This window comes from Stegostoma tigrinum, chromosome 10 (assembly GCF_030684315.1).
Source record: "Stegostoma tigrinum isolate sSteTig4 chromosome 10, sSteTig4.hap1, whole genome shotgun sequence".
NCBI classification, from domain to species: Eukaryota; Metazoa; Chordata; class Chondrichthyes; order Orectolobiformes; family Stegostomatidae; genus Stegostoma; species Stegostoma tigrinum.
In genome coordinates, this window is record NC_081363.1 from 16437055 (window position 1) to 16449726 (window position 12672).

The 12672-nt window shown below is 43.4% G+C and overlaps 1 protein-coding gene across 1 annotated transcript in view; it reads right to left on the minus strand.

The window, feature by feature from the left end:
- The window catches only part of LOC125455610 (latent-transforming growth factor beta-binding protein 2-like), a 474230-nt gene that overhangs the window by 353615 nt on the left and 107943 nt on the right, over nt 1-12672 (minus strand). The window contains exon 4 of the mRNA XM_048537794.2: nt 606-805. Coding sequence (XP_048393751.1) covers nt 606-805 — 200 coding nt within the window. The remainder of the gene's footprint in view (nt 1-605; nt 806-12672) is intronic.

Here is a 12672-nt window from a genome sequence, read left to right on the forward strand (position 1 = left end):
AAAGGGTAGCAGTCCTGCCTTGCAGCTATGTCACAGAATCTGATATCTCTGACCTCAGTCCCCTCCCTCCCACAGAAGACAGCTCAATGCTTCTCCTGTTAGCCCTGATATCACCTACACAAGGAAGCTCACTTGAAGGTCTCAACTGGTATTGGGACAGCAAGGCTATCAATGACTCATCCATCTCAGACTGAACCAAAGCAGGCGAGGGAAGGCAGCTCGATCACCATCCCATACACTATAGCCCGATTAAAAACACCTATAACACCGCACCACCACAACACATCCTGGGGGCAGATATTAAATTCTGCACAATGTCTTAATTTGCTACAAGTAACTGGACAGTTAGAAAGTGAAACCTTGAAAAGGAGAAATAACAATCTTCAAGAGCAGGACACATGCTTCATCCTTGCCCCAATAATTGCAGAGTTTCAGAATCAATGGTATCAGCATGAAAGCCCATCATTTCAACTGGTCAAGGTTGTGAAGGGAGTAGAGACAAAGCTTGCAAGGAAATAACCGTGGACAGTTTACTAAATTTTTATGTGCTTAAGGAAAAAAAAGGAACAATTCTGAGATTTGAAACAAATACTTTCATCACTCACCTCGCAGCAATGCATGTTCATTTTCAACAAGTGTTTGTCCATTTGTTGTAAAACGGTTCTGAACCCGTGCCTGCCCATTGCCATTAAATAACGCATTGGAGATTAGCTGTCCATTCCCATTCGATAGGTGTTTCACAGTCCGTGATGTTCCTGGTACTTGCTGAGTATTAACTTGCTGTCCATATCTACTTGATGTACTTCTGGAAGGAGAAAAAGAAAAGAAAAATCAAATTCAAGCCTTTTTTTTAGCTTGAGAAGTTTAACCACACAGTGCATTGTGAATAAAATGCATTTGAGGCAGATAACAACTTTACTCGAGAAAAAAAGCAACAAAGTGAAATGCTTTCAGTTACACAAAGAACAAAGAGCAGTACAGTGTGGGAGCAAATTACTGCAGACGCTGGAATCTGTACTGAAAACAACAAATGCTGGAAGTCACAGTACTTCAGACGGTATCCATGGAGAGACTGCACGTTAACATTTTGAGTCTAGATGACTCTCAGGGACCATCTCTGATGAAGAGTCATCTAGACTCAAAACATTAGCTTGTTCTCTCTCCACGGATGCTGCCTGACCCGCTGTAGCCTCCAGCATTTGTTGTTTTCAGTAAAGATTACAGTGTGGAAACAGGCCCTTCAGCCCAACAAGTCCACACCACCCCTTGGAGCATCCCACCCAGACCCATCCCTGAATACATGGCTGATCAACCTAGCCTATGCACCTTTGGACTGTGGAAGGAAACCTGAGCACACCCACACAGACACAGGGAGAATGTGCAAACTCTGCACAGTTACCCGAAGCTGGAATCGAACCCGGGTCCCTGGTGCTGTGAGGCTGCAGTGCTAACCACTGAGCCACTGGTGCTGCCCGAGAACAGTGTGCACTGGAACATGCCCTTCAGCCTATCAAGCCTGTGCCAACACATGATGCCTTTCTAAACTAAAACGTTCTTCCCTTAACGCTATTTGTATTGTTCTATTTCCTGCCTAATCATATATCTGTCAACATTTCTCTTCAACATTTCTATGTATCTAATTTTACCAACTCCTCTAGCAGCACATTCCAGGCACATACCACCCTCTGTGTAGAAAGGTTGCCTCTCACATCTCCTTTAAACTTTCATCCTTTTAGCTTAAATCTATGTCCCATGGCAATTGACATTCTACACTGGGATAAAGACCCTGGCTATCCATTCTATCCGTGGCTCACATAACTTTGTGAAGTGTCTGTGAGGTCACCTTTTGACATTTTGACACTTGTCTAATTTCTCCTCACAGCTAACACCCTTCAAAGCAGACAACTTCCCTGTTTTACCTCTCTAAAGCTTCCACATCTTTCTGGTAGTGTGGCAACCTAAAGTGGACACATCTAAGTACGAATATCAGAAACAGTTCACAAAGGCCTTTAACAAACCATTGAGGAAATGTTCATCATCCTTTGATTTGGCTCAGCAGGTTTAGCAGCACCTTCTGAGCAGTTCTGAGGAAGGGTCACTGGGCCCGAAATGTTAACCGTGATTTTTTTCCTTCACAGATGCTGCTAGACCTGCTGAGCTTTTCCAGCAACTTTGTTTTTGTTCCTGATTTATAGCAATGCAGTTCTTTTGGTTTTTATCTTTTGACTTGGATTTGATTTTATTTATTGTAGTCAAGTGTACCTAAGCACAGTGAAAAGCTTTGTTTTGTAAGCAGTGCAGGCAGACCACAGCAAACAAGGACATATAGATCATAGGTGCTTAGACAAATGCCAGATGGAAAATAGCAGGACTCAAGCAACTATAGATTATCGTAAGGACCTTAGTGTGCATGCTCAAAAATCTTTAATGGCAGAAGATAGATAGGTAAGTTGATTAAAAAGGCAATGAGAAACTTGCTGTTATTAACTGAGGCATTGTATATGAGAGTGAGGTGGCCATGGTTGATCTGTATAAGATGTGAGCAAACCCATAGCTGGAATCTTGAGGGACTACATAAAAAGGAGGAATATTTGAAAGCATTTTATGGCCGCTAAGCCGATATCCGACCATCTCCATCCCTGACTGAATCACAAGAATCAGGAAGGCACTGGGGCCTCCTTCCCTCCATATTCTACACCTCCCCTCCCTGGCCTCCTCCCTCATACAGAATCAAACTCTGCCTACAGAGTCAGGCAATCATTTAACGAGTCAATTAGTCTCATTCATTCATGGGATGTGGGCATTGCTGACTAGAATAGCATAAATTGCTCATCTTCAATTACCCAGAGAACAGTTAAGAGTCAAGAGTCACATGTAGGCCCAGCCGGGTGAGAACAGCAGTGACATTAAGTAAACCAACTGAGTTTTCCTGAGAATTGATGGTCATCATTAAATCCTTAATTCCAAATTTTGAATTGAATTCAAATTCCACAGTTGCGATGGCAGCATTCGAACCTAGGTCCCCAGAATATTAGAGATAATGGGAACTGCAGATGCTGGAGAATCCGAGATCACAAAGTCTGGAGCTGGATGAACACAGCAGGCCAAGCAGCATCTTAGGAGCACAAAGAAGGGTATAGGCCCACAACGTCAGCTTTTGTGCTCCTAAGATGCTGCCTGGCCTGCTGTGTTCATCCAGCTCCACACTTTGTTACCTCCAGAATATTACCTAGGCCTCTGGACTAATAGTCATAGAGTTATACAGAATAGAAACAGGCCTGTCAGTCCAACATGTCTATGCTGACCAGAAAAGTCGAGCAGTAACACCACTAGGCATTGCCTCCCATATTGTTACATACTAATGCTGTAGGCACTATCCTTAAACTTACTAATTTCTTGTAGTCGCACCATATTTTCAGGTATTAAAGCTGCTTGAGGCAAGATATCTGCATTGTCTGCATAAGTGAACTTGCCAACAGATGGCACATCCATTTATGACACTATGCAGCAAAATTCAATGGTGTACCCCTCCATTTCCTACCTACTAACCTCATCCCACCTCCTTGACCTGTCCGTCTTCCCTGCACTGACCTATCCCCTCCCTACCTCCCCACCTATACTCTCCTCTCCACCTATCTTCTTTTCTCTCCATCTTCGGTCTGCCTCCCCCTCTCTCCCTATTTATTCCAGTTCCCTCTCCCCATCCCCCTCTCTGATGAAGGGTCTAGGCCCGAAACGTCAGCTTTTGTGCTCCTGAGATGCTGCTTGGCCTGCTGTGTTCATCCAGCTCCACGCTTTATTATCCCGGTGTTCCATAGAGTTTTGTTTTTAATTTTCTATAACTCCGTCAACACAGGCAATCCCATTAGTATAGAGGATAGCAAATTTGACTTGCTTATTCATTTGGGGAGGGAAAGAGACAGAAAGCTGGAAACTGCAGGCAAACAAGCTTCACATCCTTCATGAAAAAAATGTTAGAAGCTAATAGTAAAGAAGTTAAAGCAGGACATTTGGAGAAGTTCAAGGTAACTAGGCAGAGATAACTTATCTTGTAAAAAGGGAAATCACTTTTGGCCAAAAACAAAAAATTGGACACAACTCAAAGGGTCACAGTAATTGACTGACAAAGTAAAAGAAAAGTTACACATTTTTGTTCAAAGCTCCCACATTTATTAATCAAGAATTTGATCCAAATATGAAATGTATCTCTAAAGCAACCACAACTGTTTGAATAAGACAGCTATTTTTCCATTTATCTCTTCAATAAATCTCATTAACAAGAGGCACTATTTGTGTACAGAAGCTTATAACAGCACATTCAAGCCTGGATTTAAGCAATTTGTCTGTCCATCCTGAATAAGGTTTTCACTGTACTTGTCAGAAATTTCAAGAGCTCTCTTGTCACAACAATTTTTTTTGCTCAAAAATGGGTCTGGTTTAGTCTTTGCAAACCAAACATTTTGCCAGATGTTCAAGTTTAAACATTTATTTCAGGAAACAGTAAAGTGTTATCTGCTGGAATAAGAACATGCCAGAAGTTTAATGCATGCATTTCGAAGGTTTAGACTTTAATAACAATGCAGATTCCAATGGTAATCGGGTAACTGTAAGGACAGGCATTTTTCGCAGAACAAATTCATATCTGTGAAAACTGTGTCCTTGATTAGGAAAATAGCTCCAGTACATCTTAAATACAACTATGAGGATTCTGGCCTAGGTCTTCTGAGGAGTGAGAATCATCAATGGATTTTTACCTGATCACACATTCCTGGTCTCTTCAATGCTACTCCCCATTTCTTGTCAGGCCTGTACAAACAATGAAAGGTTTGGAGGGCAAAGGGTGACAGGAAACACTGAGTGATGTGTAATGGTGTTTGGACAGGAAGGGGCAACACCAGAAGCCGCAGGCAGTACAGTTTGCAACAATATTGACACATAATCCAAGCCACTGGATGCAGGGAGGAGTACTGATTCACTGGCGGCAGTTGGCGGGGCAGGGGAGTGGGTGGATGGCCACTTGGGTGTTAATCATCAGAACATTCCCCAGTCCATTTCAAGCTGAAGCTACTTGAATCCATTAGGTCCAGAATCAACAGTAGAGGAACAAGAAGAAGCACTTGTTTTAAAATGTATTTACTGAGTATCAATGAATTCCTGGTGAGATTATTCAACATAGTTAGTAAGACTATTCAATATTTAATCTTCTTTGAAATCCAGAGCTGTCCTCCAAATTTCACCCACGCCTGTGTAACATCATTAGATTGGATGGAGTTTAATACTGCCAGAGCTATTATGTAAAACAATAACTTTCATTATCTAAGGCAACCAAGAAAAGACTACTTGATCATGTATCTCATTTACTTTCTAGATAAACTGTTAGGAGGCTCTTCCTCTGATCTTCTTCACTGGCCTCTAATCTTCCATCATTTTTTTAAAAATCCTGTATCAATCACCTGTTTGATTCTTTCTGACGAATTGCCCAAAACACATGCAGGCAAAGTATTACCCCCCTCCTTCTATCACTTCATCTCAAAGTGATCTTTTACCTCACCTTATTTGTAATTGAGACAAATATCTGATAGGAGTAAAAGGGTTCAAAACACTATCCTTTTGGGTAAGGAATATCAACTGAGATACCTCTTCCAGAAAACCTCAATGTCAGAGTTCTGATAACACCACCTTCTTCAGCTATAAAGGTATGGGCTCCACTGCTCCAGAGGGCATCCCTCTCATTCGTGAGCGAGAGAGGCAGCTGAAAGTGATTTAACCTGAGGATCACCAGGCCTCAGGGGGAGGGAAGGGTTAAGCAGAAGGATCATTCGTGCCTCAGGCAGTGCAGGAATTGAACCCAACCTTATTGGCATCACTCTGTACTGTAAAGCAGCCATCCAGCCAACTAAACTATCAGATTCTTGGCTGTAATATTTATTTCAACACAGCCCCTGATGTGCAGGGAAGGTTTATATGCTTTACCAGAGAGAAGGAAGGGAAACAGACTTCCGCCAGAAACATCTTACTGCGCCTGTTAAAATCTAAGTATTGTATTTCATGAAAAATATCAGTACGTGGAAGGTGGTAATTGACCAGATTGCTGTTGTTTTTTTAATGAACAGTATTCCTAAGAAGTTTTCTATATTGTCGGATTGATGTTAAATTTGCTGTCATACTGGAACATTTAGAAAAGGTGCATGGTAAGTTCCAGACCCCAATCTTAATGCACTACAGCCAGGATGGTGTGAGCGGCAATAACCTTAGTTGTCTCCAGTGTATAATACACTTATTTTGTGGTATCTCTTGGAGTGAAACAAATTGGCTGAAAGCTGGCATTTCAGAATCATAGGGAATTCTTGTGTAGATCCACTTAGCATTTCCAACCAGAGATGACTGCAAAATTGTCTTTTGCATTGACATATCGGGTCCCTCCATCATCAGGGGTGTAGTTGTTGGTGAAAATTATCCTTCTGTTCATTGTTTACACTCCTGCACCATTTATGGATGTGACAGGGCTGCAAAGGTCTGATTTGATCCATTCACCTTGGTATCACTTAGCTCTGTCGATTGAGGGATATTTGTGCTGTTCAGAATACATGTAGTCCTGTGTCCTGGTGCCACCATTTGGTACCTCAATTGCAGAAAAAATAGTTTCTGGCATGCTCTCCAACACTCTTCCTTGAATCAGTAGCTTGTTGGAATTGGCAGATAGGGAGATATTCCAGGCTTTGAGGTTACAGATAGTACTTCCTTTGCTGCCTGTCAAAATTGGGAGAGTTAGTTGTCCCACAAAAACAGTCAAGCAAAAACATGATGGATATTAAAGTCCCCTTTTAGAATACATTGGTGTTCTTACAGCCCTTAATGCTTCTTCCAGGTAATATTCAGGAGCTGCAAATGGTGGTGGAAATCAGCAGAGAGCGTTCTTTCCCATGTTTTACTGAAGCCATGAAATTTCAAAAGAGTCTGTCTCGAGGAAGGGAAGTTTCCTCCAAATTTTGTAACCACTGAGCTCCATCTCCAGTGAGTCTGCTGACCCAGCGGATAGGGCATGTCCATGGGTTGACGATGGGGGAGTCCAAGGTATTGCTTGTAAAGGGCATGACTTTGATTGTGTCAGATTATTAATAAACTAATTTATGGGACAGCCCTCCCGATTTTTGTAATAAGTAGGGAAGACATTACGGAATTGACTAATGTGTCTTTCTCATGTCTATTGCCTGAGCTGATGCTAGGTGACTCACCCAGTTTTATTCTTACTCAGTTTTGCTGGAGCAGTTTGATACATGTAACTTTTGTTAGAAATGCATAAATTTGTTGGTGTTCAGAAACCGGAATATGGATCTGCTTAAACATACCAATTGAAAAGAGGTTTACGATATGATTAATTGGAAACAAAAAGTTTTAAATAGTCAAAAAGAAGGTAGTTACCCATTATTCACAGGCATATGGACTCAGAGTCCTACAGCATGGAGACAGACCCTTTGGTGCAGACTGGTCTATGCCAATGAAAATGTCAATCCACGCTAAGCCCCTTTTCCTGCACTTGTCCCATATCCTTCTTACATTTCCTACCCATGCATTCATCCAAATGCCTCTTAAATGTTGTTGATGCACCTGCCTCAACCACTTCCACTGGCAGATTTTTCCATATGTATACCACCCTTGGTGTAAAAATGTTGCCCCTCTGGTTCCCACGTCATCTTTCCCCTCTTACCTTAAACTGATGTCTTTGATTCCCGAACTCTGAGAAAAAGATTGAATACTTTCATGTTACCCATGTGTCTCATGATCTTTTACACTTCTAGAAGATTTGTCCCACTCAGTCTCCTATGCTCTAAAGAAAAGTATCCTAGCATGTCCAACCTCTCCCTATAACTCAGTCCCTTGAGTCCTGGCAACACCCTTGCAAATTTCTTCTGAGCTCTTTCCAGTTTAATAACATTGTTCCAATAGCATGATGACCAGAACTGAACACACTGCTCCAAGTGCAGCCTTGCCAATATCCTATACAACTACAACATAATTTCCCAACTTCTTCTTTCTCTGACTGATGAAGGCCAGGGTTCCAAAAGACTTCTTCACTTCCCTGTCTACCTGTGACTCTTCTTTTCAGGAACCATACACTTGAATTCGAAGGTCCCTCTGTTCCACTATACTCCTTAAGGTCCTACCATTCACCATGAAACTCCTACCTTGATTTGGCCTTCCAAAATGAAACACCCAACACTCATCTATATTAAACTCCATTTGCCATTTCTCAGGCCACTTCCCAGTTGATTAAGATCCTGAAGCAATTTCTGATAACCTTCCTCACTGTCCACGATACCGCCTATTTTAGTGTCATCCTCAAACTTACCAATGATGTCTTGTACATTCTCATCCAAAATCATTGATATAGATAACAAACAGCAACGGGCCCAGCACTGACCCCTGAGGCACACCGCTATTCATAGGCATCCAGATCGACAAGCATGCTTCTATTATTACCCTCTGCTTTCTATCATCAAGCCAATTTTGTATCTAATTTACTAGCTCTCCCTGGATTCCATTCAAGAGCAGCCAACCATGCAGAATCTTATCAAAGGCCTTACTGAAATCCATATAGACTGCATCTACTGCCCTACCCTCATCAACCTTCCTGGTCACCTCAAAGAACTCTAGTAGATTTGTGAGGTATGATCTCTCTCACACAAAGCCATGCTGACTATTCCTAATCAAACCCTGCCTTTCGAAATGCATGTATATCTTATCCCTTAGAATCTTCTCAAGTAACTTACCTATCACAGACAGTAGGTTTACTAGTCCATAGCTCCCAGGGCTGTCTTTGCAGTAAAAGGACACAACATTTGTTACCCTCCAGTCTTCCAGGACCTCAATTCTGGCTAACAATGATGCAAATATATCAGCCATGGACCCCGCAATTTCTTCTCTGGCCTCTTGCAGGGTTCTTGGATATATCTGGTTAGGAAAAGGAGATTTATCCATCTTGATACTTTCTAATATGCCCAACACCTCCTCTATTGTGATATGGACTATCCCCAAGATACTTCCACTGACTTCCCCAAGTTCCCAAGTCTTCATTTCTTTTTCCATAGTAAATGCAGAAGAGAAATAGTCATTGAGGACCTCACCTATCTCCTGCAGTTCCTCACATACATCTCCAGTTTGGTCCTTGAGGGGTGCTATTTTTTTCTCTAGTTATTCTTCGTCCTGTAACATACTTAAAGAATAATTTTGGATTCACCCTAATCTTCTCAGCCAAGCATATCTCATGCCCCCTTTTCATCCTCCTGATTTCCTTCATCAGTAAACTCCTGTACTGCTTATATACTTCCAGGGATTCCCTTGATCCCAGCTGCCTGTACCTGAGCTACACCTCCTTTTTTTTGCAGTCAAAGCCTCAATATCTCTTGACATCCAGGGTCCCTTACTCCTGCCAACCTTGCCCTTCACCGTCACAGGAACATACAGACCTTGAACTCTAGCTATCACACTTTTAAAGGGGTCCTACTTGCCACAGGTCCCTTTGCCCGTAAACAAATCTGCCAGCCAGGATGTGGGTCCCCCTCCAGTTCAGGTGTAACCCATCCCTCTTGAACAGGTTAATTCTGCCTCAGAAAAGATCCCAATGATGCAGGAATCTGAATCCCTAACCCCTGTACCAATTCTTAAACCCTGCATTCCATGTCATATCCTCCTGTTCTTACCCCCACTAGCACATGGCACTGGAAGTAATCTGGAGCTTACCATCATTGAGGTCCTAGTTTTTAAACATTTGTCCCAGATCTCTATAAACACTCCGCAGGATCTCATTCTACTCCTACCTATGTGCATATTGGGACAAATGGCAATGACCTCTGGCTGCTCACGTTCCCCATTCAGAACATTCTGCAGCTGCTCCGAGACATCCTGACATCCAGGAGGCAGCACACAGTTCTGGCTTCCTGTTTGCGGCCGCAGGATCTCCTGTCTGTCCCCCAAACTATTAAGTCCCCTATCACTCTGGTCCTGCTTACCTTTACCCTTTCCTGTTGTGCCCCCGAGCCAGCTGTAGTGCTACTGATCTGGATACTTCTGCTTTCCCCTGAATGGCCATCCCTGCCAACAGTATCCAAACTGGATAGGAGTGGCTAGAGGTGATTCCTGCACTCTCTGCCCATTCCCTTTGCCTTTCCTGGTGATCACCCAGCTACATGCTGCCTGTACCTTAGGTGTGACCACATCACTAAAACTCTTAACTATGGTGCACTCAAAATCTCGGCTAAGCTTTTAAAAGGAGAGATAAAAGATGGATTTCGATAAGACTTGATGGAACCTTAGATCTATGTTGTAGATTGCCAAGCCACAGTCTCTGACCTAAGTGTACATTTTCAGCACATACCCATGTGTGGAAATTGAGGAAAATTTGCAATGTTCTCTGTCAGCAAGAGCTAAATAGATCTTGCCCTTGAGAAGTTGTTTGAAAAATCTGATAACATTTCAGTAAGTTGGGTCTGCATTTGAAATCTGATCTGAGGACTTTCCAGCATTCTGCAATTGTCAGAAATTGGGTGTCATCAATAGCAATCAAAGGAATTGTGAAAGGTAACCCTATTCTACCTTCTGAATTCTTACCCTTGGCTTACAGGGGCATCGTCCTTTCTACAGCATTTTTGTTTCAAAAAGATTGACGAGGATGTTGCCAGGGTTGAAGGGTTTGAGCTCCAGGGAGATGCTGAATCAGCTGGGGCTATTTTCCCTGAAGGGTCGGAGGCTGAGGGGCGACCTTGTAATAAAGTCATGACGGGCATGGATAAGGTGAATAACGAAGGTCTTTTCCCCAGCGAAGGGAGTCCAAAAAACTACAGGGCATAGATTTAAGGTGAGAGGGAGAAGGCTTAGAAGAGAATTAAGGGGCATTTTTTTCACACAGAGTGGTGACTGTGTGCAATAAGATGCCAGATGTGGTGGTGGAGGCTGGTACAATTACAACAATTAAAAGGCTTGTGGATGGGTATATAAATAGGAATAGTTTAGAGGGATATGGGCCAAACGTTGGCACGCGGGACTAGATTAACTTAGGATATCTGGTCAGCATGAACAAGTTGGGCCAAGGGGTCTGTTTCCATGCTGTCTAGCTCTATGACTCTTGTGATAGCTCTGCAGGGCTGTCATGCTATATCTACATACAAATGAATGTGAGAAATTAGGGAGATGTAGTTTAACATCATTGTATGTTAACTATGTTAACTATGACTCTCTTATGTGATCGCATAGTTGCCCACTATGACGTTTTGACGTATTTTTGGCGCATAGTGCATGTCGTGCCTCCCCGTTTGCCCCGCCTGTAAGCCCAGCAGTCCTAGCTGCTGGGTGACCAAACGACCAGAAAAAGTGCAAGACAGCCATGGTCTACACAGACCAATCGTCAGAAAGCCAGTATGATTTTTCCAGTGTCACTGGAGCAGTCCGGCTGGGGTGCGTCCTGGATAAACAACCCCCCCGCAGCCTCGTCCACAACCGCAAGCTGTGATAAGTCATTAGGTTATACATGTTTAAAACCCGCAACAAGGTCCATCTCAGTCCAGACTGAGACAGCGACCTTGAGACATTACCTCCTGCCTTACATGGAGCTGAGACTGGTTACCCCTCCCAGGGAGCCGGCTCACCCTGTAACAGATGACATAGATAACATTGTAGAAGGCATCCTAAGGGCAGCCCACCCTACGGTTGAGATAAGCATAACCACCCAAACCTTCTACAACAAAAGTTATCGAGACACGAAGCAGGGCACAGACGATAAAACGATAAATGAGACTGGCGATGAAGCAGCTGATGCAACTGCCTTCATGGAAGGAGTTGTTATCGAGCCAGTATGTGACAGAACGTCCGTCTCTGAGGTAATCATCCACTATCCCGTCGATGGGCTGTTTTGCAAGGACTGCGACACCCTCTTCCCCACGGTGAGCCTGTTCAAGATCCATATGACTAAAGTGCACGGTGTAAAGAACATCCAAACAAAATGTTCACGCTGCGATAAGGCAGGGGAATACCATTCAATAGCCTGCCATTATCCCAAATGCAAAGGAACGAAACAACCCCCAGCTGGGGACTTTGCATGCAGCGCGTGTGATCAACGGTTTTCAACACAGTCAGGCCTTGGTCAACACGAGTGGCACAGGCACCTGGTTCTACGGAACGAGAAACGCCTCAAACCAGCACCCAAAGTCAAGGGCAAACCTGGGAGAAGCGACCGCGTATGGTCACAGGAGGAGGTGGCACTCCTGAGGGAATTGGAGGCGAGATTTGCAGGATGCAAATTTATAAACAAATCCATCGCAAGCATCCTGAAAACCAAAACACCAAAGCAAATCTCAGACAAGCGCAGGTTCCTGGCAAACACCCCGACGGAGGTCCAGACCATCTGCGAGCCAACAATAGACTCGCACAAGTGTCCAGGAGAATTCCAATGATCAAGCCCAATGCCAAACAGCCAGCCAAGAAACACCGGCTTCGATCCCTAAACATCGGGACGTATTTGACCAGCTTACACAAGCTGAGGAGCTCTTGAGCGCAAGGAAGGACCCGGACACACTTGCCCTCAGAATCGGACTAGTGGAAAACATTACCGACCTCCTAATGAATAGTAGGAAAAGACAGAACAAAAACAAGAGGCCTCAAAAAGATCGGGCCAAGAAA